The following is a 27,400-nucleotide window of genomic DNA, read 5'->3' as shown; positions in this document are numbered from 1 at the left end:
AAGGTAAACCTAAGGTGTTGGTGAGATGCTCAAAAACTAGTCCTATGGGTACATGCTTTCTAGGGATTCAAAACTAGTCTAAGGCCAAAACTGTTTTTGAAAATCTAAAAATGGAAAGTTTTGAAAACAAACAAGTTTAACCTATAATTTGATAAAACCATTTTGAAAGTATTTTTGAAAGATCCTAGTCTATCAAGATAGAACATAATCAATGTAAGTCTGAAATATCACTAGATAGATCCAAAATATTTTATAGGTAGTGTAGCTACATAAGTGAGTCATAACTAGATCTACTGAGATGATGAAGGGGGTGGTCCAGATCCCAAGGATCGGAGAAGCACCATCAGCTCAGTGTGTCGCCGTGTCGGGTATCCCCGGTAGCTCGTAACTCGGCTACCTCTCGCCGAATGTCTCGATGAAAATCAGAGTTCTCCTGCTGGAGACTCGCCATAGCTCTCTCTAGTCCGGTCATACGGTCGGATAGAGAGCGGGGAGCGTGACGTGGTGCTCGAGCTGGGGGAGGTGGTGGAGCCGGTGCGGCTTCCTCTGGAAATAGTGCGAGCATGAACTCGTCCACCTGTGCGTCTGGATCGGGCTGGTGCTGTGCCCCCCTCCGCCAAGACATAGTCCCGTCATCTCTATCTATCTGGATACCGGCTAGGGAGAAGTTCCGAGCTGCTATAACATCGAACTCGGTCATATGGGCAATGTCTCCTCTAGTGACATCAATGCGCAACGAGGACATATAGGCTGTCAGAATGTGACCAAATAGCATATGGACTCGTCTATCAGTCACGAATCCAGCTGAGTAGATAATGGTGGAGAAGATATGTAAGCTGATGTCAATGTCTAACCTATGAATCAGGGCATAGAGTAAGAACGAATGGAATGGACGCATCACAGCGATGTCCCGAGTAGTCAGTGGTAAAATGCAAAAGACTACAACCCTATAAAGAGCGTAGCCCTGGACCCGAAGTTCTACTGACCTAAACTGTGTCACAGTGGGATCTCTCTCTCCCCCAAAAAAATACGAATAAATCGTATCGAGAGTAATATGTGTGTAGGGATCTCCGAATGGTAGATCCCTCGGAGGATAGCACAAAAAAAGAACAAGTAGATGGACGCAACTCTAAAAACTCTCGGATAGTCGTAGGGGAAAATGTGATATCAGTGCCTGCTGCCCTAGTGGTATAGGTGAGATTGTCTACTTTCACTAGGTTATTGCAAAATTCGGCACACAGACTTATGTTTATTGGACTGGTACATTCGACAAGGTTCCTTAAGTTATAGTGGCCTATAGCATCTAAAGCGGAGGGACATGACCTTAGAAAGAACGATCTATCTATGCAGGTAGTCCTAATGGCCTTATAAATGGTTGACTCAAACTTAATCCTAAGTTCGTCTGTGGGAAACCTAGGGTCTGTACTAGCATTGGAGGGTCCAGCACCAGTATTTGTTCGTTTCCTACTGTATATAAATAAAAGAATATCCTAAGAAAAAAAATGAGAGGACAAATTCTAATAAAATTTTTAGAGAGGGGAAGAATTTTTACCGAGGAGCCATCGACAAATATAGATTTGACGACCTCGGTTGAATCGCAACAGCGTCTTCACCGCAAGAAAATTTTGATTTAGAGTACTTTCGCACTGAGGTTCGGAGTGAACCTTGGCAAAAGTGAGAATTGGTGGGGCAAAGGTTGGGGGCGCCTGCTGCCCCTTATTTATAGGGGACTCCGGGCGCCCGGGGTTGATTTAGGGCGGGGCGCCCGGATCCCCTTTCGGGCGCCCCGGAGGGGAATACCAGGGGCCCTCGCCCCTGGTTTTTGACTTTTTTTTTTTTTTTAAGTTTAAAAAATAAAATTCTGAAATTAATTTTTTAAGTTTAAAAATATAATTTTGAAATTAATTTTTTAAGTTTAAAATTAGAATTTCGAAATTAATTTTTTAAGTTTAAAATTAAAATTTGAAAATAATTTTTTAAGTTTAAAAATAAAAATTTGAAATTATTTTTTTTTTAAGTTTAAAATTTAAAATTTTTAAAAAAAATAAAATAATTTTTAAGTTTAAAAATTAAAATTTTGAAATTAATTTTTAAGTTTAAAATTAGAATTTTGAAAATATTTTTTTAAGTTTAAAATTAAAATTTTGAAATTAATTTTTTTAAGTTAAAAATTAAAATTTTGAAAATAATTTTTAAGTTTAAAATTAAAATTTTGAAATTAATTTTTTAAGTTTAAAATTAAAATTTTGAAATTAATTTTTTAAGTTTAAAATTAAAATTTTGAAATTAATTTTTTAAGTTTAAAATTAGAATTTTGAAATTAATTTTTAAGTTTAAAATTAAAATTTTGAAATTAATTTTTAAGTTTAAAATTAAAATTTTGAAATTAATTTTTTTAAGTTTAAAATTAAAATTTTGAAAATAATTTTTTAAGTTTAAAATTAAAATTTTGAAATTAATTTTTTAAGTTTAAAATTAGAATTTTGAAATTAATTTTTTAAGTTTAAAATTAAAATTTTGAAATTAATTTTTTAAGTTTAAAATTAAAATTTTGAAATTAAGTTTTTTAAGTTTAAAATTAAAATTTTGAAATTAATTTTTTAAGTTTAAAATTAGAATTTTGAAATTAATTTTTTAAGTTTAAAATTAAAATTTTGAAATTAATTTTTAAGTTTAAAATTAAAATTTTGAAATTAATTTTTTAAGTTTAAAAATTAAAATTTGGAAATTAATTTTTTAAGTTTAAAATTAGAATTTTGAAAATACTTTTTTTTAAGTTTACAATTTTAAACCTTATTCATCTCACCCGATCTATGTTATCAATCAGGGAATCCTATGATTTTGTGAGATGAAATTAGATTTTTTACTTATGGAGTTTTGGTTTAACTTGTGTTAGATTCAGATTTAGTTTTGGTCTCCACAAATAGGCATTCTTCGGATAAATTTCTAAGCTTGGTGAGTCACATGGACGTCATTAGAAGTAACCAACCTTTCGAGATTTTCCGAATAGTCCTATCCACGGAGCTTAGTACTGAATCTTGGTCTAACTGATTAGGATCCATTTAAGGGTAGCTTCGGTCAGTTCCACTTGGCCAAATGCACCAGATCGAAGCCATATCTTTCTAGATATGCGATGCCCAAGCTTCCCTAACGTACTATGATCCAAAAATTTCACCAGTACCATGATTCAAGTTAAACTTGGTCTCTAATCCTAATTACCCTGCCGGGTTAGTTTGTTTTGGGTTACCCTGTCGGGTAAGTTAGTTTTGGAGGTGCCAGCTATTCTGGAGCCTCCCCCTAAATTATTGGCCATTAATTTAAATTTTGGTTTTAGGTTTGTGTCGATTCTTTTTATAGTTATGGTTAACTTGGTGATAATTTTGTTGATTTTTAAGGTGTTTAGATTTTTAATTTGGTTTAGGTTTGTATTTTGGATTTTGGTTTGGTTTATTCGATTTTATATAATGTATTTTTTCTTTAGGTATATAATATTGATTAAGTCCTACTTGCGTGGTCAGACACGCTTTCGGGACCCAAGCTTGATTAGTTGACTTGTATTGGGTTATTAATGATTTGAAGGTTTTATTTGAATTCGGCTTATATCCTAGTCCGGTTTTATTATAACATGCTTTTTGATTATTTAGGATTAAGTCTAAATTTTTTGATCTTGTTGTAAATTTTTCTATCATTTCTTTTAAATTTTTAATATTATTTTTTAATGATAGATTCTCTTCCTCAAGTGTTAGATCTTGAGTTGGATTTGAATTTTTGATTTGTTCCTTGAGGTTTTGATTTTCCTCAAGAAGTGATTTGTTTTCATTTTCTACTTTAGTTAATTTACTATTTAGACAGGAGATGATTCTAAAAAAAATTTTGTTTAAATTAAAATATACCTCATTCGAGCCTTCGGAAACGAGTACGGACTCGTGGCTTGTTTCGGGTTCGGACCCATCTTTCTGTTTCAGCTTCGTGGGCCATCGGTGCGAGGTGACTCTGATGTTTCCGCTCTTCTTCCTCCGATTCGTCCGAGGAGTCGTCCCACGTTGCTTTGAGTGCCTTCTTTTGGTTGGGTTTGGTTTGTCAAACTTCATTTTGGGCATTCGTTCTTGTATTATTCAGTAGTAAGTCTCGATTTTTTGTTCTTGTTGAGAGATCTTTTGAAGTTCTTTTGCTGAAGCTCCTCTTTCTCCTGGTGAACATTTTTCTTACCAAGTTCACCAGGTGTTCTTCGTCTTCAGAGTCTTGGTCAGATTCTTCTTCAAATTCAGGCTTGCTTTTCTTTTATTTGGAGGAACCTGCAAATAAAGCTATACCTTTCTCGGCTCCAGCATTAGTTTGTTCGTGTAATTCTAATTCACAGAAAAGCTCATCTAATTTTAATTTAGAAAGATTCTTAGAAATTTTGTAGGCATCCACTATTGATGCCCACAAACTATTACGTGGAAAGGCGTTTAATGCGTACCTTATTAAGTCTCTATTCTCCATCTGGTGGCCTATCGCATGAAGCCCGTTGAGGATGTCCTTGATCCTCGCGTGGAGTTGATTCGCTGTTTCTCCTTCCTGCATTTTTATATTAAAAATTTTATTTAAAAGCAGGTCTCGTTTTGTTACCTTAGCGCCGCTCGTTCCCTCGTGCAGCTCGATCAATTTGTCCCACAGTTCTTTAGCGTTTTTGTGTGGACCGACTCTGTTTAGTTCTTCTCTTGTTAGTCCGCACTGTAGAGTGTTGATCGCTTTATTTTCTGTTGACGCCTTCTTCTTCAAGTCAGCTGTCCAGTCTTCAGGATCCAGTATATTCCCGGAGGTGTCTGTCGGAATTTTGTAGGGTCTCGTAATGCTCATCCACTGGTCGAAGTCTGTTTTGAGGTAGACCTCCATGCGCTTCTTCCAGTACGGAAAGTCATCCCTGTTGAAGAGTGGAGGTCGTACCGTGCTGAATCCTTCTTGTTGGGACATTCTGTGCACAGGTAAATAACCGAAAAAAATATCCCAAGACTTGGTCTTGGATTAGTAGTGCGGGAAGAAAAAATAGTAGAAAAATCTAGATTGGTGTTGCACCAATTTAGCTCTAATTGAAAAAAAAATGATAAACCAGTTTGGAGTTTGAGTGTAAAACTGAAGACCGAAAAAAGAAAGAATTTCACCCCCAGTCTGATTGGTGGTTGCACCAAATCAGAGCGGTACCTGCTCTGATACCACTTGTAGGACCGTTAGAGTCGATAGAGGGGGGGGTGAATATCGATTCGAAAATTTAGAGTATAAACACAGCGGAAAAGTAAAATAGACACAGATGTTTTTTACTTCGTTCGGAGCCTGTGACGACTCCTACTCGAAGGCCCGTGGTCCTTGACCACTTTCGTTGGGCAATCACTAACAATTCGAATATAGTTACAAAAATGAACACAGGAACTGCTAGTGAAAATAAAGCAATACCGACAAGGAAATTAAATAACCGAAGGAGCGCTTTGTCGGAGCTTAGTTGGCGTCGCACTGAACGTCGAGCAGCAAGACCAGCAGTAGAAGAGTTCTCATATTGATTGATTCTGAAGCTCCTGCCTGGGGCTTCTTTTATATGTTGCTCCGGGCGCCTGGATTCCTTCCGGGCGCCTGGAATGTGACGTAGCTGCTCAAACCGAGATGCTCCACGTGGCGATGCACAATCAGGATAAAGTTTGCCTCCCGGGCGCCCGGATCCCTCCCGGGCGCCCGGACCCTGTTTTCCCGCAGAATCCGTCCTGCAAGACAAACGTTAGTCCGGAGGCAAATATATATCCTGTAAAACAGATTGTTAGCACAATTAAAGTTCAACAAAGTAATAGCAAAGAGTATGACTTAGATTCCGTCTTTCCGAGACCGGAATCTAGTCACGATCTCAACTTAGACATCCGAAATGGATCTAAGCCGGATCGACGCCTAATGTTCCCTTCCCGGGAACGCGTCCTCATCATCCCCTCCGGTGACTTACCTCACTTACCGCCTGAGGCTCAGCCCGTCGACCGTCTGGACTTCTCGCCAAGCGTCCGGCCACCCCGTCGACCCGGACCGGTTGTCAAGTCCTGTCGACCTAATCGGACTTCTCGCCAGGTGTCACGTCGACCCTTAGCTATCCGGTCAGCCCGTCGACCTAGCTGGACTTCATGCCAGACATCCGGTCAGCCCGTCGACCTGTCTGGACTTCTCCTGCACACTTGATCAAAGTGTCAGATAACAACAAAACTAACTTAACCTATTTTGTCATTCATCAAAACCTAGGTTAGACCGTTAGTGCTACCCGCACCAACAGCTGCGTCTTTCGCTCGACTTCCTGTGCTCCTAAATCCCTGCACACTTAAACTTAAGACATCAAACATATACAAGACTCAACTTAACTCGGTTGACCATGTCAAAACTATCTCGGGGGTACTTACACCACATTGGTTCACCTTTTATGAGTTTAAGTTAGAGTTAATTATGGCGGCAATGACCGTGGCAGAGGTGGGGCTGAAGGGGGAAGAAGAGGAGGATTGTGAATGAAGTGGGGAAGCAGGGAGACGAGAACTGGGGGTTGGGGGAGAAGGGGCCAAGGAGGAAGGGTAATGTCGCGGCGACAGTAGCAAAGGAAGAATAGTGGAAATGGTCGATGCATGAGCGGAAAGGGGAGGAAGCGACGATGAATAATAAATATCAAATAAGATAATATAATCATCGATGTAATCAAAGATTCCATACAATTTTTTTGGCCAACATAATAATATAATATAATATAATTATATTACAAATTTTATTAATTACATTACCCTCTCGAATGGTTCGAATGGTCGGGCTCTTAATCAAATTTCTTCCTGAATTAATTAATTAATTTAGTGTAATTTTTATATTATATTTTAAAAGTTTTATTTTAATCCGTTCTGAATGAAATGTACCCGAACCCTAGAGATACTTGAAGAGATCCAGCTTAGCTACCCATGAAGCCGATTAGGGATTCGAGATCAACGAAGACCATAGGAGGACGAGCTCCCGGATCGACGATTACTGGAACCGGAGTCCTACCTTCTTTCCTGTCTCCTCGCCGATGGAGGTGTCGGCCTCTGCTTCTACCGCCGCTGTCACTGAGAGGAGGGGCATCCCCGCAGCTTCCTTCGTGGAGGACGTTGAAGCTTATCTCAAGCAATCCGGCCTTGATGTCAACTCCTCGCTAGGTTTCCTCCAAGAAAGGTATCTTCTTTTTGAATCTCTCCGTGCTTCCCCCCTTTTCTGTTCCCATCTGATGGCTTGCTTCTACACGGCGGCGGATCCTATCGAGACTGCCACTCTGATAGGCTTTATTTTTCTTTATTGTTTCTCGTAAACACCTAGTACGGATGACCTTCTGTTTCTTCAACAAAGCAAGCTTTTAATAATTTGATATCTTCTGTATGATTGCTGGTTTCGTAAACAAGCGACCTACTGTTCATCTCAGGCTTCAACAGTACAAAATTGTGGAGATGAAACTTTTGGCTCAGCAACGGGATCTTCAGGTTTGTTACACTTCTTTGTTTCTTCCTTTTTTTTTAAGTTGCTGTTATGTTATTGTTCGACTTAACAAAGCCATCTGTCTGATTTGAGGTTTCTGATATATATTCTACCTCGCTAAACTTTAAAATGATAGAAGATATTTTTTTTTCATTGAATTGTTGGGAGAGAACTTTTGATAAATGATGGCACCACCGGTAATGGTTAACGCCCTCACCTAAGCATGGATGAAAAAGATGAAGGGGAAACTATAAACAATATGATGATCATGAATTTTAACCATATTTGTTCCAAGGACTAAGAAGTCGTTACTTAAGTGATGTTAGATACCATTCATCATTCAGACTCTGATTTGAGGATGGTCTAGTCAATCTCCAAAAGTTGCCTTGGACAGGTAATAAAGAATTCTTGTGTGTTGTGGGCTATTGCAAAGTATGATTGCAGGATTGACTTAGTATGGTATGATTGACTTAGTCCATGATTACAGGATGGTATTAAAGTTTCTAGGAGTATGGCATGATTCTATAAATGTAGGTTTATGTTAAGGGTTAGTTTCAAGTCATTATCTTTTTCTCATATTGAAAAATAAATTTGCTAGTGATATTTGACATATGCTTGTGCTATTGATGTGCGTCTAAATATAAAAAATTTGAAGCTTAAATAAAAATGAGCTTCCAGAACTAAAAGCTTAGTAAGAAGAAGTTGAACAAAGTATATGAAATGTAGTTTGAACAACATGAAAATGGAAAAGTGGGATATTTGGGATATTTGTTAAATTGGATGGTCGGAATTTCTGCAATTAAGGGTTTTAAATATTTTTTATTTATTATTCAATAGGAATAAATATTGATGAAGATATAAATAGATGGATAAATAGTGTGGTTAACATAATGAGGAACTTCTAAAGTTTCTTGTGATCGCCAAGTGCCGCTTAGGCTAAAAATGGATTATAAGTTATGGTACAACCAACATAGAATTTAGTGGGGAGATAACATTCTTGTAGCATACCTCAAATAGTTGGGATTCACTTGACTTGTGTTACAGTAATGGCATGATGAATGTTACTTTGTGTCAGAGCATTGACAGTTCGGAAAGACCAATACACTAGAATGCTAAGATGGATATATGAGATTACAAGAAAAGAGTAAATAAAATACTATTATCCAAGAATAGTTAGGTGTATCTCGAATAGATATAAAATTGGGAAAAAAAATCCTATAGCAGTTGTGATTATCTGATGATAATCAATAAATTCTACTAGTGTGATCACCTGTGCTATGCTGCAGTTGGTGGTTTCTATGCTTGCTAATCATGCTATCTGAATCAAAAAAGGAATGAGTTAAAACAAATTATCTATGTTATAAAATGAAAAAATTGCAAGAATGATACTTTGATTTATAATGACTAAACTAAAAGAAATCATTTTCAACAAATGCCTTACTTTGAAGTTGTGAATGCCATATTCATGGCAGTATATTTTGCTGCAAACCACCTAGTGGTTTCACAAAATCACTATTAATACCAAACATTAGTCTGACCTCAAGCTAGTCTATTATATCACTTTTTGACCTTTGAACTTGATGGCAAGTTTAAAATCACCATAAGAAGATGCGGAGATGGATGAACCTAATAGACTAAGCCAATGCTTCTTTGGACACCAAATGAAACAATGTAATGCCTGGAACATTAAATGTCACAAATTTAATGAGAGGTGTTTATGTATTGTATAGGAATTTAATCAACCATAAGATGAGTTGATCATGTACTATGGTTTCAGGAATCAAATAAGCGAGATCATTTTGCAGGTAGAATGTGAAATATGTATATATCAACAGATAGAAGTTGAAATTATATATAATGTCTTGTTACACTGCAGAATATGATTATATCAAAGCATGAGTTGGCTGTCATTTGGTATATAGGCTGAGGATCAGATAATGGGTATTAGATTTGACCACTATATAGAATGTGGACAAGGCAAATACCTTTAAGTTACCGAAGTCAATGTATTATGTCCTAGGAGAGTGCTTCTGGATACCTAAAATACCTCAGCAAAATTCCACTATATAATGATCACATTTGCATATTTGGATGCTACCGTACCATCAAGTGGGTTAGTTGCCAAAGGTATTTATCCTGCAGTGAATCCTTTGGATCCAACGTCAACTATGTTACAATCTCGAATTGTTGGTGAGGAACATTACGAAACTGTGCAAAGAGTTAAGCAAACTTCACAACATTGCAAAGAACTTCAAGACATTATAGTTATTCTTGGGTTGGACGAATTATCCGAAGTGTTGGATCCTTGGCGGCCGGCTAGAGGTGGGTGAATAGTCCTGTAAAGACAAAACGAAAAACCTTCCTCAAACTTTATAGGTTTAACAAAATTAACACTTGCATAAAAATAATTAAGAAGCTAAAAAAGACTAGGCACAACGAATTACTTGGTTACAACCGGAGATGTTGTTAATCTAAGGAAGTGGAAAGCGCACTGATCCGATGGTAAGACGAGGCCCGCCCGATAGGAAGTCAAAGCGGTCAACATCCAGGGCAGGCGGCCGATCGGGTGAGCTACCTTCCCCAGTGGCGGGGAGAATAGCCGACCTGGCATATCGACAGCTCGGCCTAACGCCGAGTTTCCGATGCTCATAAGGCAAAACAGGAAGAGATGAAGGTCGAGCGGACATCCGCTCGGCTAACCAAGAACACAGCATCGACTCGGCAATTAAGGCTCCCTCTCTCGATAGGGCGGAGTCGGACATCAAATCATCGGCCGAGCAGACATCCGAGTCGGTCCGACCTTGGTGGCGCCGGGAGGGCGTTAGCCGAGAAGTCCCTTCTCTCGGCCAGGTAAAGGTGCTAGCCGAGCGGTTCCTACGCTCGACCCGGTAAAGGACAAAGGGAGCAGTTGGCGATATCTTCCTAGAAACCAGTGTCATCGACAAGAGGCATGACCGACAGCATGGTTAGACAGAGAATCGTACGGGGGAAACTTTCACTGCCACGTCAGAGATATGCTCGTGCTATTAAGGTATGGCGTCGTGCACGCTTTTCTGACACATCCATTCCAGGTATGCTTTGAGGCGTGCGCACGCCTCGGGGAGCATGTGCGCGTCTTGGGGAGCGTGCGCGCGCCTTGCGTGCGCACGCCTCTGGGGAGCCCTATATAAGGACCAGACTTCGACGGAGGTATGCACACATATATACTGTAGCTACAGTTCTCGTTTCTTTTTCGGCTCTACTCCTTTTTTCGTCGTCGGAGATCTTATTTGAGCGTCAGAGGGCCATCGCCGGGGAACCCCTCCCCGGCTCGGCGTTGTGTTTGCAGGTCCACGTCAGCAGGAGACTTACGCCCTCATAGTCCTCTACCAGTCAACAGGAGCACCACATCCCTAGCGTCCATCGACTCAGCTCTTGGACAGGATCACGCACTAATATCTTCTTCGGACGGAGAAGCCTCTTACAGCAGTTAAATCTCACAACTAGAAAGCTAAACTGAAACTAAATCAATTACAAGTGTTGTTTCTCTCTTTTTCTTGTTGTGTTTATCTTTTGGGAGCAGGACTGCTTTTATAGCCCTGTTCGGGATGCCTGGAAGGGTTCCAGGCGCCTGGAATGGGATAAAAGTTTATCCCCGACGCAGTGGGACGCGCCACGTCGCAGATGGCTAACTTTTTGGTTCCGAGCGCCCGAAAGGGTTCCAGGCGCTTGGACCACCCGGAGTCCGGGTCTTTCGCTCCGGTCCCGCTCACATTGGTCCGGATCTTCCGCTCCGGCTCCGCTCTCTTAGGTGATCTCGGCCATCCGGAATAGGGCTCACCCGAATCCAACTTCCGGTCCTCAAGCAATCTTCCGTTTTGGCTTCTCGTCCCTCGGAAGCATCGCGCACCTCCTTCTCGTCCGCCCGCGTACTCTTCCACAGCACCTCGTCCCTTAGACATACCGAACTCGTCGGCTCTCTCTCGTGTCGTCGTTCTCGCTAGCTGCATCTTTCGCTCGACTTCCTATGCTCCTAAGTTCCTGTACACTTAGACACAGAGATTAAAAACCAACCGGACTTAATCTGACTTGGTTGATCACATTAAAACTATCTTGGGGTAGTAACACGAAGAAGATTGTTTAACTGTATCACTGGGTGATGGGTTAGAATTCAGTTTTATAATAAAATATTTCAAGCCAAATTGCCAAAACTTTCATGCAATTGAATAAATTTTTTTCCTAGAATAAAAATTACATAGAAATATATACTTTGTACAGGCATGCTCAAATTAGAACATTAAGTATTTTTTACATTTCAATTCCTATATTCAACTTGATAAAAAATGGAATGACATTTTTACTGGTATGATATTTGCTATTGGAATTGGAATGACAAAGTACTTACTGATGTTAAGCAATTTCATTCAACTTTAAAATCTGCAATGAAAAACACCCAAAAGAGCAGGGAAATCATTCAAACTTGTCTCAATTTCAGCTTTTAGAAGAAAAAAAATGCTTCATTGCAAATTCCTTTCAGTAAATATATCTTGAACCTCTATTTTTTGTCGCACTTCATATCCATAACCAGTAACAACTTATCCAATTGGAACTATAAGAGTAGTCATGCTATTTTAAAAAATTTATGTTTGTGAAAGTTATTAAAAAAAATGAAAGGAATATGGATTCTAAAAACTTGTTTCTTCATGTAGTGAAACATAGGCCATTGCTTTGCTCACTCAGTTGGCCCCAAAGATTTTTGTAAAAGCTAACTTAAGTTTTTTGTAGGCAAAAATACCTGATATTGAGAAGTGCTTGGATGTTGTTGCTATGTTGGAAACGAAGAAAGCAGCTGAGGAGGTTGGTTTCAAGAAGTTTATTAATCTTTTATGGTCTATGCAATTTATGCAGGTTAAAATGTTTCTATTTCTTGTTGACCACATGTTTCAAGATCGATCAAAGTATCAATTTCAGTATCATCAACTTTCCTTGAATTAGTTTGAAGGATGACAGTTACGTGGACCATGAGTAGCTCTATTTGACTGCATAGTGTCCTTTTGGGTCTTTCCTACTCTGAGGCCACTGTCAACTTTCTTTTTCTATATTTTCTTTATCTTTGAATGATTACTTTTTGCAGGATGAGTTTGACCTTGAATCCATTACTAGGCAATGTTTGTCTTATCAGTCCTATCTTGAAGGTTGGAGCATTCCTGTCATGTCATTGAACACCAGTTGTTTTCTTATATATTTTTCTTGCTTGGCACATTGATGTATATTTAAAATGCTTTATCAGAAAGGAGGATCCACAATGCAAACTGTTATTTTATATCATGGAGACTTGTATACACAGTTTCGCAATATTGTATGGAATGCACTAGTTGATCACTGGCAAAAGCATGTCCATGTGTGGTTATGAATTTGTTTTACAATCTTTTCTCCCATATGTCGCTTGCTTCAAGGTTATGAATTAGGCAATTATTGACTTGGTTTCTAGAGGCTTTAGAATAATCGTTGTTAAAAGTTTTTTTTTTCCTTTCTGTTATTGAAGGCTTTAATAAGCTGAAGACTATAATCTGAGATATTTATTCACTTAGTTTACATGTATGGAGTTGATTATGTGTCTCCTGCATTGACGGGTCCTAAATATTATTATCATTATTTAAAATCATAGACAAGCATGTATTAATCAAATGCTACAAATAATTATATTTTATAATCCAGGTGAGTTTCCGTAAGGTTATTCCTAGGATGCTTTGGTGAAAAATGTTACCTTATGTAGAAGTAAGGCTTCATTCCGGTGAGTTTCTAGATTACTGATAATCATTGTAGGAAATTTTAAGCAGCCATATGAATGTGTTGACTGATCTATATTTTCCTCTTCTGTTTGTTAATTTCTCTCTTTTTTTATCACTAGTATAATTAACTAAAACACCTTAACATATCCTAAAATCCTTCTTTAATCTTGCATCTCGTTGGGCACCACTCTTACTCTTGGTTATATACTCAATGAAGCACTGGTAACTCGAAGTTAACTTCAGAATCTTTGTTCTTAGAATAACACTCAATATTGGCCCAAAAAATTGGGTTATATTTTTTTCATTATCTTGAGTTCCTTTTCTATTAACTTTCTTGAAGTTTATACCTTTTGCCATCTATTCACTACTTGGAATATGGTGCTAGTATAACCTTCTGGGTAATGAATTAATTGCAGGCACTAATTACTGATTTCGAAGTGGCTGAAGGTATTTATGCTCGAACAAAAATTGAGGATCACAATTCTGTTTGCCTTTGGTTGGGCGCAAATGTCATGCTTGAGTATTCCCTAGAAGAGGTTAGTCAGAGCTATAACATTTTTCGTTCAATTAATATTCGTATATGCTAGGAATCTTCCAGCTCTGATATATTTTAATGTTCATAGGCAAAATCGCTCCTAGAAAAGAACTTGGAAAATGCCAAAGCCAGCCTAGAAGTCCTTGTTGGTGATTTGCAGTTCTTAAGGGATCAAGTGACCATAACTCAGGTACGAAGTTTGCGTGTAAAAAAACGCAACCAAAAATGAAGGTGGCAAATCCATTCAAATTTTTAATTCTCGACTTTGTGATCCTGCCCAGGTTACTGTTGCTCGAGTCTACAATTGGGATGTTCATCAGAGAAGAATTAAACAAGCGGTAAAAGAATCCAAATCCTAAAGTTTTGCATTAGCTTCCAGAACCAGCAGTATTTATGCATCATATCTGAGTCTTTACTCCGCACGAGCAAATGACTGATTCATCGATGTCCAGCTAAGACATTCATTGTGAGAATGTTTGATGTGGTTTATTGGATTTAGTTTCGTGTTCATAAACAATTTTGTCACTGCATGGGATTTTTATTGGATTTAGGCAGCATCCCACCCTTTGTAAAATGATAATTTTTAGAGTGTTGTTCACGTGATTATTCTATCTCCTATCTAATTGGAAATGTTACAGTACCTATGAAATCATAATTATTATATATAGTTTTAGCATCTATTGTTACAGTAATTATTAAATCGTAATTGTTATATATAGTTACAGCATCTATGATTTTATAGCTGACACAATTGAATTGCACGTATAGCTGACACAATTGACAGTTGGGATCTTTTGGTTCGTAAATTGTGGATCAGAGGATGGTCTACTATATGGGAACCCTTGATTTGGATGAATTTCATCTTTAAATAAGTGGGGTCTATCCAAATCAACGGTGTAAAAAAATGAATCATCCTCTGGTCCGTAATTTGCGGACCAGAGGATCCGTGCTTCACAATTGAGTTGATATAATAGTAGGGGAGCAGATCTCCTGGTCTGTAAATTGCGGACCAGGGGATGGTCCATTACACGTGGACCTTTGATTTAAATAAACCCCACTTATTTAAAGATGGGGTCCATTCAAATCAAAGGTCCAGATCAGTGGACCATCCCCTGGTCCACAATTTGCGGACCAGGAGATCCCTGCTGTAATAGTAGCTATAATTTTATTATGATATGAAATGTTTTTAATATTAAAATTGTTCAAAGCCTTTTACAAAGATTTAAATGATATTTTTGAGTTTGAAATTGGGTTAGCATGAGTTCTTCTTAGAATTAATTGTAGATGTATTATGTGTTTTATGATTTAATCTGACTTAAAAATTATTATTTTAAAAATTTAAGATTTAATATGCGCATTATAACCCGTTATTAATTTGCTCGGTCGATTTTGTTGCTACTTAAATTCAAATTCAACCACGGAGCACTTTGTTAGAAATTTAGAATTTTACATATCATTATTTTTATTTTAATATTAAATTAATTTTAATTAAGATATTTATAGAATTTTTTTGTTTTTTATTTGTTTTAATGGAAGAAAAAGGTGGTTTTAAATTTATTATAAATCCTGATCTTTTTCTCGAAGCGTCTGCAAAATCGTTGAAGTCTCCTCCTGTTGATCCTCGTCTCCTGATCGGTGATCGCATCGGCAGAACCCGTTTCAAATCTTCGATTCGGTTCCTATTTGCCCAGCGGGAGGAAACATGGTTGTGATCGAGCAAGAACCTGAGACCCAGAAAGTCCCTGCCAACGCCTCGCCTGGCGAGGATCCGGCGCAAGGGGAAAACGGCAGCGATGAGGAGTCCTTTGAGGACGCCCTCACGGATGAGCAGTTGAGGGAGGTACGACATTTTGATCTCCTCTTTTAATGCAGTTTGACCTCGGATTCGAGTTCTGCACTATCGTCTTCGGGATTTGATCTCCTTTTTCTACGATGAACACTGATCGTCTTATTATCTTTCAGTAAATTTTTTTTTTATTCACGTTGTAAACTGAATAAAAGTGGGGTTTCCCTCCTGGGCTTTCTCTGATAAGCTGAAGCTTCAAATTGTTGTGAAAAGATTTGATTATTAGTGTTAAATAGTTCCACTAAATTCCGTGTCGAACCAAGTTGATTAGGACAGTGCGGTGAATTAGGAACATTGCATAATCGGTGTTCAGATTTTTGTTTGATTGATTGTCTGAATGATACTGGTCATCCTTTGGGGTTCTGTGAACTTGCAAATAAATTTTCTGGGTCTTGTCCAATCAATCCTTAACATTTTATTCATAAATTTCACAAGAGCCAAAAATTATCTTTCTTTATTTAGGACATGAATTTTGTTACCTTACTATTTATTGCATTTAGTATACATCCAATGGATGCCAAACACATGAGTGGCCTGTAGGCATAAAGAAGCTTGTTTTGAATTTGGTTATTAAAACAAATATATCAGTGCTTTTTTATCATAACTCAATTACCATTTTAAATCTAAGTCCACGTCAATTGTAAGCAATTAGATACTCTCGATTGAAGGTTGTGTACAGATATGACTTGTAAAAGCAGCTTGTTTCTAGAGGTAGGAGTCCTGAATTTACTATTCTAAAACACCTAATCACACTTTCAAATTTAATTTTCCAGGAAATGCAACAATTAACAAGCTGCTTTTATGCTTCAACATTAGTAAATTGGACATTTACAATATTCTAGAATGTTCATGCTAACACACAAAAATTTGAATAATTAAACAAAAAAATTCTTCTCTCGTTATAGGTAGACTAGTTTTACCAACTACAATTATTCATTACTATTTATACTAACTAATAGAAGGGGAGTCTTGGCGCAATGGTAAACTTCGTGCATCGAGCTGCCCTTTTTTTTATTTATACTAACTAATAATGATCAATTAATTTAATAATGAATAACAGCTTACAAATAAAAAGAATATCTCTATTCTGTACCGAAATAGAACACTAAAAAAAAACCTTATCTGATTCAAACTGACTTACACCTTACCATGGTGTTAGTCTGCAACTGAGTTAAAAGTTTTCTTTGTGTTACAGAAAGCTCTTAAGCAAGCAAATGATGCAAAGGAAGAAGGGAACAAACTCTTTAGGGTTGGGCAATATGAGGATGCACTCTTGCAGTATGAGATTGCTTTGCAAATTGCTTCTGAGCTACCTTCATCTGCAGATGTTTGCTCTATGTCTCATGGAAACCGAGCAGCATGTTTCATGAAATTGGTAAGTCATTCCATATTTGAAATTTATGCCAATAATATTGGTACCTAGCTCTTCTTATTTCTAGCCAACAGTAATCCCTTGATAGGAACTGTTAGGAGACTAACCCCGGGCAAATATTGTTGACAAACATTGAGAGTAGAACTAAGTTAATCTTAAATTTGCTGAACTTCTGCTACCTTCAATGTATATGTCTTCGTAAACACTATCTTCATGTTATTATTTATTTTACAAACATTGGTAGCTATTTATTTGGAAATTACAACTACTTTGTTACTTTCAGGGTGTAAAAGAGACAGTGTTTTGTGTATAGTATTGGCTGTTTTGTTATTTGATATAATGAGACATTTTTATGTATTTTTCTTGGTTAAGAATTAGCCGGAATATGTCATCAAAAGTTGATCCCTTTTCTTCTGAAATTATACACTTTGAGAGTCAAATTATACACTTCATGGGAATTGATCTTCCTTTCTTTTTTTATATTGGTCATTGAGAGACTTACTCTTCTGCATAATAACTGAATAATGATCATTCTAAAATTGTTAGAAAAATTAAAAGGACAAAGTGAATCTAAATTCAACTTTTTTGTTTCTTTTGGAATTAAAGATGAAAATGTTGTGGAACTAATATGATTTTTATGGAGAAGCATGTTCATGTTATGCTTACCTATCAATTTGGCACTTAAGGGTTCCCTAAAGGAGAAATTTGTACATGCTGCTTCTTTTTATGGATCAGATCATAAGATAAAATATGAGTACACATTAGTCACAATATTTTCCTGTTATAATCATTGTTATTGTTTATTGTGGCATTTTTTACAATATGGTTAAGATACATTCTATTTATGTCCACGCACAATTGCCCTGCCAAAACATGCTAGCAGTGGTTCAATTCAAGCTTGGATTGACAATTTTGCTATTAATTTAAGCCAAACCTAATTGATGATAATAAGCTTAGTCTCTTCCTACCTGAGAGTTAGTAAGCTAGTAAGGATTATATTGAAGAAATATTCTACCTAAGATATTAGTTATTTTAGCCTGTTTGTCGATACTTCATTTTGTTTTTTTTTCCCAGAACCGATACAAGGATGCTGTAACAGAGTGCACAAAGGCACTTGAACTGGATCCATCATATGTAAAGGCACTAGTTAGAAGATCAGAGGCTCATGAAAAACTCGAAAACTATGAGGAGGCCATTGCTGGTAGGTTGTCTCATGAAATGTGTGGTGACTTGAGATTTTTTTGCTAAACTACTTTATGTACCAATTCGCTGAAATTGATATGCTGTCTCTCTCGTTGCCTACTTACTTTTTTTTTTTCTTTGACAATTTTTGTTTAAGTTTGCTCTAAAATGTTTCTGCAGATTTGAAAAAGGTATGTGAATTGGATCCTACAAATAACCAAGCTAGAAATAGTATAAGGCGGTTAGAACCAATTGCTGCAGAGAAAAGGGAGAAAATGAAAGAAGAAATGATCGGTGAGCCTGGTTCATTTCCACTAGCTGTACTTATAGATATATATAGACTTTCAGTTATGTTTCAAATTTGTGATTTCAGTCATATTAAATGTTCATTGAATTTTGACGTGCATCTAGATGCAAACCATCCTACATTATCATCATGATCGAGTTGTGTTAATCTCAATTATTTAGTATTAAGTTTATGGATATTATCCTCCATTGAATGCTATGTAGGGATATAAAGTTCACTTATTTTTGGTCTTCCTTTATCCTTCGTACAGTGAAATCTAACAGGTCCAGTTTATCTTACCCATAGAATCTATTGATCGTCTTTGATTATAATTTTGCAATTTCAATCTTTTTGCACTTATTTCATCTTATATCGGATCTAAATCTAATTGCTATGGGCAATAATTGTTATTTTATCTAATAATGCTACATATTCATTTTAACATTTTCATCCCTCGCATTACTGGTCAAACTGTTCCAAATATCAATGGTTCCTTTCTTTGTTTTTCATCAATTTGTTGCAGGAAAGTTGAAAGAGATGGGAAATTCTTTGCTGGGTCGTTTTGGGATGAGTCTGGACAACTTCAAAGCTGTTAAAGATCCAAAAACCGGTGCCCATTCCATCTCTTTTCAGCAGTAGTCCACTCCAAACATGGTGTGAAGATCTGGCAGCATATTATTTAAACAGTTGATGAACATTAAAACTGGAGCAGCTTTTTCATTCTGTTAGCAAGGACAAACTTTTGCTCAGTTAGAGGTTTCTCATGTTTCCATTAAATTTGAAAAAAAAAAAAATCCTGGAACTTAATGTGATATCTCTATCGTGAGATCAAATTAAAAATGTGGATTATTGTGGAATATGATACTTCTTACAATTGGTGGAGAAAGTAATCAACAGATGATGTGGCTTTATCTGGAAAGCAGTGGAGCAGATCAAATAACAAGGAAGAGAAGCCAGACAGAAATTTACGTTCTGCAATTTTTAAACTATGCAAGTACTTATGTGCAAAATTTGTATATGTATCCCATCAACCGTACGATCTTTATCGGACGGTCGTTCTCTGTTTTGATCGACTGAGTCATCCCTTCGCCTCTGGACTCGCGCTCCTATTTATATGATATTTAATCTCCGACAATTTATAAAGCAACCAAATTGCTTCTTTTCTTTCTCTTCTATACGGCGTCAGGGTGCGAGACAAGAAGCGATGGCGATGGCGAGCTTCGCGAGGCGAAGGGCCGGGGATGTCTTCCGGACGGAGGCAGTGCGGCGGTCCTCTGTGTTCTTCAGGGGCTTCGCGACGGCAGTGGGCGACGAGAACGACGTGGTGGTGATCGGCGGCGGCCCTGGGGGGTACGTGGCGGCGATCAAGGCCGCGCAGTTAGGTCTCAAGACGACGTGTATCGAGAAGAGGGGAACCCTCGGAGGCACCTGCCTCAACGTTGGCTGCATCCCTTCCAAGGTAAACTTATCCCCTTTTTTCTCTTATCCCGTCCCTCTTTTTTTTTGGCTTTATGTTGGATCTATCGTGTTTGATTGCCTTCTTGATTTGATCGATGGGTGCTCGTACTGCCGATGCTTGGGTAGTCTATGGATTAGTAGTAGCAAATGATTTGGATGCGTTCTTCTCTTTGTTTTTGAGTTCATAGATTCCGGCATTCCCTATATACTTTTTAATCATACTTTTATGAATCTCTACGGCCAAGATATAAGACAAGGAGCTGAAAATAATAGAGTTAATCACTAAATCTATCATGAACTTTTAAGATTAAAACAAATTTATCACGAACTTTCACTTCTGAAGGATATCATATACTTTCAAGTCTGTAATAACCAATAAAAACAACTTATCAATTTTTAATTAATTCTTCATAAAATTATTCTCACATGGGATTATATGTCATTTTGAAACCTCATTAGATTCTCTAATGCTTGAATGTGTGGCATATTTATTTTTTATGGATTAAAAAATTATTCAACTTACATCAAAGTTTAGGTATTGTTGGTATTTATAAAACCATTATGTTTGAGAATTTTGTTATAAAAAGGGTATCATTATTTTGTTAAGTCGAAATATAATACATTTGTTTAAAATTTAAGGTGTCTTATAAGTAATTGATCCAAAATAATATGCTGCTGAGAAATGCCTCGGGTCATTCCCTCCATTTTTGGTAGTCAGAGTTCTAAATATATAGATCTTTGTTAGAATGACAATGAATATCTACTCTCTTCCATGAACCAAACCAATGATACATTTTCCTACGGTTTTATTCCACAAGAATGGCTATTTTATTCTTTGTCAATTCCATATTGTGATCCAAATATACTATTCAAGATAGAATTCTGTGCTCTAGACATGTATTAGTGTTTTGATAATACCTATATAGGCGGAGCTTAGTATTAGACTTATTGTCATGTTTATTTTTGTTCACGTTTCACAATTTTCTTCGCAGTAGTCTCTCTTGCTAAATGTAGTTTTTGGATTGGGAACTTTCATCTCTACTTTGGATTAGTGAATCACTTATCAGAGATGTTTCTTCTAGCACATGTCAGTGTGCTGTGTTGCAAAATCAATATTATTGTGCAAATGTATATTCTGGACATGCCTAGCTAAACCCTCAAGAATCTATATATGCATGTGGTAACTGTTATCAGACTCTTATGGTACTTCTTGTACTGAAATTCTTTTGCAACAGCTTGACTTACTGATAAGTATGATGATTTTAATGTCTTTATGGCAACAATCATGTATAGGAATTGAGGATTCATATAAAAGGCTGCTTCTTTCTTGATTTGTTAAAAACTGTAGGATGGTTTTACATATACTGGATTATCATTCTCAGAAGCTTTGTTAGGCTTAATGTGTTTTTCTTGTTTGCAGGCTCTCCTTCATTCCTCTCATATGTACCATGAAGCTAAGCATGCATTCCCAAGTCATGGTGTTAAGTTCACTCAGCTTGAAATTGACCTACCTGCCATGTTGGCACAGAAAGATAAAGCTGTTTCTGGTCTCACTCGAGGTATTGAAGGCTTGTTCAAGAAGAATAAAGTAAACTATGTCAAAGGTTCTGGCAAATTCATTTCACCATCAGAAGTTTCTGTCGACACCCTTGATGGAGGAAACACAGTTGTCAAAGGCAAAAACATCATCATTGCCACCGGCTCTGATGTGAAATCTCTCCCTGGAATTACTATAGACGAGAACAAAATTGTTTCGTCCACTGGAGCTCTATCTTTGACCACCGTCCCAAAGAAATTGGTGGTGATTGGTGCAGGCTACATTGGTTTGGAGATGGGATCAGTTTGGGGACGGCTTGGCGCTGAGGTCACTGTTGTTGAGTTTGCACCTGATATTGTTCCTTCCATGGATGGTGAGGTAAGGAAGCAGTTTCAGCGCATGCTTGAGAAGCAGAAAATGAAATTCATGCTCAAGACAAAGGTTGTTGCGGTTGACACTTCAGGGGATGGGGTTAAGTTGACAGTTGAACCCGCAGCTGGAGGCGAACAGAGCACGCTTGAGGCGGATGTTGTTCTTGTGGCTGCTGGTCGCATCCCTTATACGGCAGGTCTTGGACTAGAGAAGATCGGAGTACAAACCGATAAGGCAGGAAGGATCACAGTTGACAAGCACTTCAAGACCAATGTTTCGGGAGTATATGCCATTGGCGATGTGATACCAGGGCCTATGCTTGCCCACAAGGCAGAAGAAGATGGAGTTGCATGCGTAGAGTTCATCGCAGGTAAGGAAGGTCATGTCGACTATGATATGGTCCCAGGAGTGGTGTACACACACCCTGAGGTGGCTTCAGTTGGCAAGACGGAGGAGCAAGTGAAGTCCCTGGGGTTGGCATACAGAGTTGGCAAGTTCCCATTCTTGGCCAACAGCCGTGCCAAGGCTATTGACGACGCGGAGGGGTTAGTGAAGATATTAGCTGAGAAAGAGACTGACAAGATCCTCGGCGTCCACATAATGTCACCCAATGCCGGGGAGCTCATCCACGAAGCTGTTCTGGCTCTCCAATATGGAGCCTCGAGTGAAGACATTGCTAGAACATGTCATGCGCATCCGACTATGAGTGAGGCTGTGAAGGAAGCTGCCATGGCTACATACGACAAGCCTATTCACATATGAGTACTTGCTATTGCCACATTATGATCTTTGGATTTTTTATTTATTTATTTTTGGAATAATTTTAAACTTTTGACAAAAGAACATTTCAATTTGTACTCGTTTATCGTTGCTTGAGGCTCTCAATCGAGATTTGTTCAGGCTTCATAGCTTCCGTTGTCTTCTTTTATATGTTTTCTGCAAAGTGGAACATGTTCTTGAAGAACTTGAATTTCAAACGTGCCGACGTCAACTTGAATTTCAAACGTGCCGACGTCAACTTGAATTTCAAACCTGCACGTGGAACGCGTGCTGACGTCAACTGCCTTAGCAAACCACACAGTCCGAACTACCAGTTTTCCCATCCTCCTCCCGCACGCCGATATGAATCAGAGAGAAGAGAAGTTCCGATCGCAAGCCAATCCATGGCCTTCTCCGTCCACTGGTACGATCTGCTCTGCTTCGCGCTCGTCGCCGCCGCCCTCGCGGCCTCCCTCTCCTGCATCCTCGCCGGCGAGCGCAGCTGCAAAGCTCGAGCTAGTTCCATATACCGTAGGTTGCTGTCCAGGGGCGAAGACGGAGGCGGCGGCGGCGGAGAAGAGGCAGGTGAAGTATTGGGATGCGAACTGTGGATAAGCCGGTGGCGGCCGGTGCACCCCGCTGCCCTCCTCGGGGTGAGGCTGGCCGCGGCCGCCGCCATGATCGGCGTTTTCATCTGGGATCTGCGCACTTACGACTGGAGCATCATGCTGTATTACACCGAGTAGGTAACCGAGCTAATTTTTATTTTTTTATTTTTTATTTTTTATTTTTTGAGAAGGAAAGGAAAAATAACTTGAGTTCGTTCAGCTCATGCTTAGTTACATAACATAATTTCAACTTTAAATAAATAAATATTTTTTTAAAAAAAATGTCCCTTTTATAAAGCAATTTTGCCACCTATTTTTTTGGTCTTCCAAAAAAATAAAAAATGGTATCCACGTCATCCGGACCGAAGAATAACCTGGAACGAAGGCAACTTCAGCGAACAAATGGGTGGGACGCACGATTGGAGGAAATGGATGGGACACGTGAACTTACTCAGTTTACTTAAGGTACGTCAAGGGGTAAGTCGTATCTGCGGTCTCGATCTCCCTCGTCGCACCTGCGCTCATGGCGGTCGGCGAGGCGGAGCAAGGCCTAGCCTACTGGCTGCGGTGGCAAGTGGCTGTATGCCTCGTGGTTCTGGCCGTCCCTGCCGCCGTGTCGGTGTCCGTGATCTCGTCGGGCAGGGCTGACCCCCTCAGATCCTCCGATCTCTGGCTCTCGTGCTGGAAGAAGGCCAGCCGCTTTTGGCTTCTAGGATTTCGAGTTGTTTCTCTATCGATCTTGTGCTTTTTGTTGTGGCAGGTGCTTCTCCTTGACGGCGTCTTCGCCTTCTATTTCTATACTCAGTAAGCCCTTTTTAGTTGAATTGTTTGCATCGTGTGGTCGAATGTTTGCTCAAAAATCATGTTTTTTCTTGTTTCTTTTTTGCTTCGATCGAACAGAAAATGTTTTATTAGGATTTCGGGGAAATTTCTTCAAGAATAAAATTCGATTCTATGGTTCCTGCGGATGTGCTCATAGGTTCCCTCTTTCTGATTCTGGTTCAGGTGTCTGGTCATGAGCTGATTGAGTGCGTCGAAATATATGTAGTATTTCGTTAAGTTTCTCCTTGTATGAATTGCTTCCCATTACGACAATGTATCTAACTAGTTCAAGCTAGAACATCAACTGTGGAAAGAGGTTTCTAAATTTATCATTTCACTTGGTAACTAAATGGTTCTTGTGAAAGAAATTCATGACAACTCTATATTTTTGTTGTTAGCTTCCAAGCCAGCTACTGACTATTAGCTTCCAAGCCAGCTACTGACTATTTAAATTTGGTGCCTGCAGGTGGACATTTTTGTTAGTGATCATCTATTTCCTGGTATGTTCCGGCTCCTTTATTTTTTGGACTTTTGTTTTATTTCCTAACTTCTTTTCCCATCTATCTGTGATTATATTCTATATGCAATATTTGCTAACTCAGTATAGTTGGATGCATTTTGCTCATATCATTAATATTTCTTATGGGGTTTTTGAACATGGATATGGTTGGGCATATGCTTTGTTTTGTTATATGACTTGCTTATGTATGTGCAATTTTACATGCTTACAGATTGCTAGTGTGATATCTGCTTATGGTTGTTGGATGTATGGAAAGCGTGCCACTGAAAATGACGAGGCAAATGCATTCCTTAAAGAAGATGTTGTAGTAGATATACCTGTAACTTTGAATGCAACAAATAGAAACAAAAATGCTAGCAAATCACGTAGCAACTATGAGCATGGTTATTATCAACAAAAAGCTGGATTTTGGGGTTACCTTATGCTAATTGCTTATCAGGTAAATTTCTCAATAGCTTGACCCTATAACAAAGAATTGTAAAACTTCGATTTAATGTTTTTTCTATCTCCATCTCCATTTTGGCATTTCAAACTATTTTGTTGTGTTCCTTTTATGAATTTGTTTCATTCTTCATAGTTTAACCATACATGAGAACTGCTAGCTAGGTTAATTATTTATGTCAGTTATCTTCTTGAATTTTATAAATGATGTTGTTCCATTCACTTGAACAGACTAGTGCAGGTGCTGTTGTGTTGACAGACATTGTGTTTTGGGGCCTTCTAGTACCATTTCTCACTGATGAACATTTCAAACTAGATTTGGTGGGTTCTCTTTACTTGTTAAACTATACTTCAGCCATTTATGTTTTATCTTGTTTCATTTTGCGATGATATGTTGGCATTATAGTAGCTTCTGATTCCTGAATGCATAAAAAGTATTACTTTAATCATTTCATATCCTGTTTATTATTTTTGTAATATTTAGCTTAAAAGTATACCAGATCTTTAAAAAGATGAATTTGAAAAACATTGTCATCCAATTGCTCCATGTTCATGCATTTAATCTCCTGATATTTCTTTACACGGACTCCAGATTTAAGATTAAATCTATATTTTGAATAAGTTTAGCATTGTGAATTTGGTCACAAATCAACCCTATTCAAATAAATAAGCACACACTCACACAAAAACAAAGTTAGAGTTAAGAACCAGATAATTGCCTGCTGATGATTAGAGTAGAAGTATACTTTAAAAGTAGAATGAAAATTTCCTTGTAGTAATGATCATATTCTTATTGCTTTTCTTGAGTATTAAAATATTGCTCTTCCAGTTTCTCGTATTTTTAAAGCTTTGTTTGTCCTTATGTTGCTAAGATTTGTTATGCATATTTTTCTTGCCAGCTTATGGGGTGCATGCATACACTAAACTTTATCTTTCTTCTCCTTGATACTACTCTAAACAGTCTTGTAAGTTTCCTGCTCACTAGATTTATTCACCTAAAAGTGTGATATTACGTATTCAATAAATGACAAAGTAATCTGTGTGTTCTACAGCCTTTTCCATGGTTTCGAATGGCATATTTTGTCCTTTGGAGTTGTATCTATGTAATCTTCCAGTGGATTCTGCACGCTTGTGGATTTTCATGGTGGGTGTATTGTTTTCTAAATTTTGCTACCATGCACCAACATTTACATATCAATGCAACAACTAAAATGGTGACATTTTTACAGTACTAGTTGTAGTTATATAATACACAAATATCTCCACTGCTTTACTGCACACAAGAACTTATTCACTTGCATTCGACCTTCATTCTTGCATTTTGCCACATACAATCAACGTTAGTGTCTGGAAAAATGAATGGTTGGAATTGGCAGCTATAATCAATCTATGTCAAAGAATTGAGGATAGCATAGTTTAGTCCATGTAACCGATCCTAAATATAACTTTTTATTGTTGTCCTCGAGCTAATTTTTCGTCAAAGAAAGATGTAAACTATTTGCTTTCTTATTTAAGTTGATGGCTAACGTAAGTTTCTCAGGTGGCCCTACCCTTTTCTTGAGCTCTCAACTTCATGGGCTCCTCTTTGGTTAGTATTAGAACATGGTTTTCTCCACCATTTTGTTGGCACAAGATTCTTACAGCTACACTAAAATTGCAGGTATTTATGCTTGGGACTTCTCCACATCCCTTGTTACGGTATATACGCATTAATTGTGAGTGCGAAAAACTCACTATTTTCAAGAATTTTTCACCATGCATATAGAAGATCTTGAGATTTAGAATTATAAGAACGCAACATGTTGGAATTAATGACGATTATGTTAGTGTTTAATTCTACATGAGTTTGTTCCAATTGATATTTCTATGTTGAACTTTAGCTTGTATCTCTTTCAAGTCTCATGTAATCAAATGAAGTAAACTGATGTTGATCCCTAAATCATATCTTGTCTGGTGTGAATGAACTTAAAATGGTAAAAAAAAAAAATGGTGGTGAAATGGGGAAAGGTTCACAACTATTCCCAAGCAAAGGATAACCAATTTAACATCAAATTCTATATGTTCAACCAAGTCTTGGAGCTAACTTTTGTGAAGTATGGAAGGTAAATTTAGTCACTCAATGGCATCGGTACATGGTATCGGATTCCATCCATCCAAAATCTAAGAATATTTCCTAGAGGTGGGCTTCTAAATGTGCATACGTTGTTTCAAATTGCTTTCATGTCTATTTAAACAACATCCAAAACCTATCAATATAAAAAAGTTTCACATCTACTTAACACAAGCATATGGAAAGTAAAATGAAGTGACCTAATATTAAGTCTCAAATCATTTAGGTGGAATTGGTCAGGTAGAACAAGAATATAGTCCTAAAGAATATAACATACATTATATGTAAAT

General features: G+C 37.8%; 4 protein-coding genes across 5 annotated transcripts; all 4 read left to right on the top strand.

Moving 5' to 3' along the window:
- Nucleotides 1–6,891: 6,891 nt before the first annotated feature.
- Nucleotides 6,892–14,437, top strand: LOC121985910 (probable prefoldin subunit 3). The gene is made up of 6 exons (XM_042539626.1): nucleotides 6,892–7,194; nucleotides 7,439–7,496; nucleotides 12,256–12,327; nucleotides 13,679–13,798; nucleotides 13,886–13,987; nucleotides 14,079–14,437. The coding sequence occupies exons 1-6, from the start codon at nucleotides 7,052–7,054 to the stop codon at nucleotides 14,154–14,156; spliced, it is 573 nt and encodes a 190-aa protein (XP_042395560.1). The 5' UTR covers nucleotides 6,892–7,051; the 3' UTR covers nucleotides 14,157–14,437.
- Nucleotides 14,438–15,499: 1,062 nt separating this feature from the next.
- LOC121985909 (tetratricopeptide repeat protein 1-like) lies at nucleotides 15,500–19,297 on the top strand. The gene is made up of 5 exons (XM_042539625.1): nucleotides 15,500–15,637; nucleotides 16,839–17,018; nucleotides 18,090–18,216; nucleotides 18,378–18,491; nucleotides 19,007–19,297. The coding sequence occupies exons 1-5, from the start codon at nucleotides 15,500–15,502 to the stop codon at nucleotides 19,120–19,122; spliced, it is 675 nt and encodes a 224-aa protein (XP_042395559.1). The 3' UTR covers nucleotides 19,123–19,297.
- Nucleotides 19,298–19,490: 193 nt separating this feature from the next.
- Nucleotides 19,491–22,761, top strand: LOC121985907 (dihydrolipoyl dehydrogenase 1, mitochondrial-like). Its single transcript, XM_042539622.1, has 2 exons — nucleotides 19,491–19,942; nucleotides 21,362–22,761. Exons 1-2 carry the CDS (start codon nucleotides 19,598–19,600, stop codon nucleotides 22,610–22,612), a joined length of 1,596 nt encoding a protein of 531 aa, XP_042395556.1. The 5' UTR covers nucleotides 19,491–19,597; the 3' UTR covers nucleotides 22,613–22,761.
- A 24-nt stretch (nucleotides 22,762–22,785) lies between these two features.
- Nucleotides 22,786–26,939, top strand: LOC121985908. Of its 2 annotated transcripts, none has more exons than XM_042539623.1 (8): nucleotides 22,786–23,351; nucleotides 24,506–24,539; nucleotides 24,771–24,998; nucleotides 25,232–25,321; nucleotides 25,900–25,965; nucleotides 26,053–26,144; nucleotides 26,541–26,588; nucleotides 26,661–26,939. In XM_042539623.1, the coding sequence occupies exons 1-8, from the start codon at nucleotides 22,801–22,803 to the stop codon at nucleotides 26,773–26,775; spliced, it is 1,224 nt and encodes a 407-aa protein (XP_042395557.1). In that variant the 5' UTR covers nucleotides 22,786–22,800; the 3' UTR covers nucleotides 26,776–26,939. The 2 variants fall into 2 exon arrangements, with proteins under 2 accessions (XP_042395557.1, XP_042395558.1); XM_042539624.1 differs by lacking the exon at nucleotides 22,786–23,351 and adding an exon at nucleotides 23,435–24,021.
- The last annotated feature ends 461 nt before the right edge of the window (nucleotides 26,940–27,400 follow it).

Source organism: Zingiber officinale, chromosome 5B, assembly GCF_018446385.1.
Source record: "Zingiber officinale cultivar Zhangliang chromosome 5B, Zo_v1.1, whole genome shotgun sequence".
Classification (NCBI taxonomy): Eukaryota; Viridiplantae; Streptophyta; class Magnoliopsida; order Zingiberales; family Zingiberaceae; genus Zingiber; species Zingiber officinale.
Note: the sequence above shows the minus strand (reverse complement) of the source record. Positions and strands in the feature narration are given on the sequence as shown.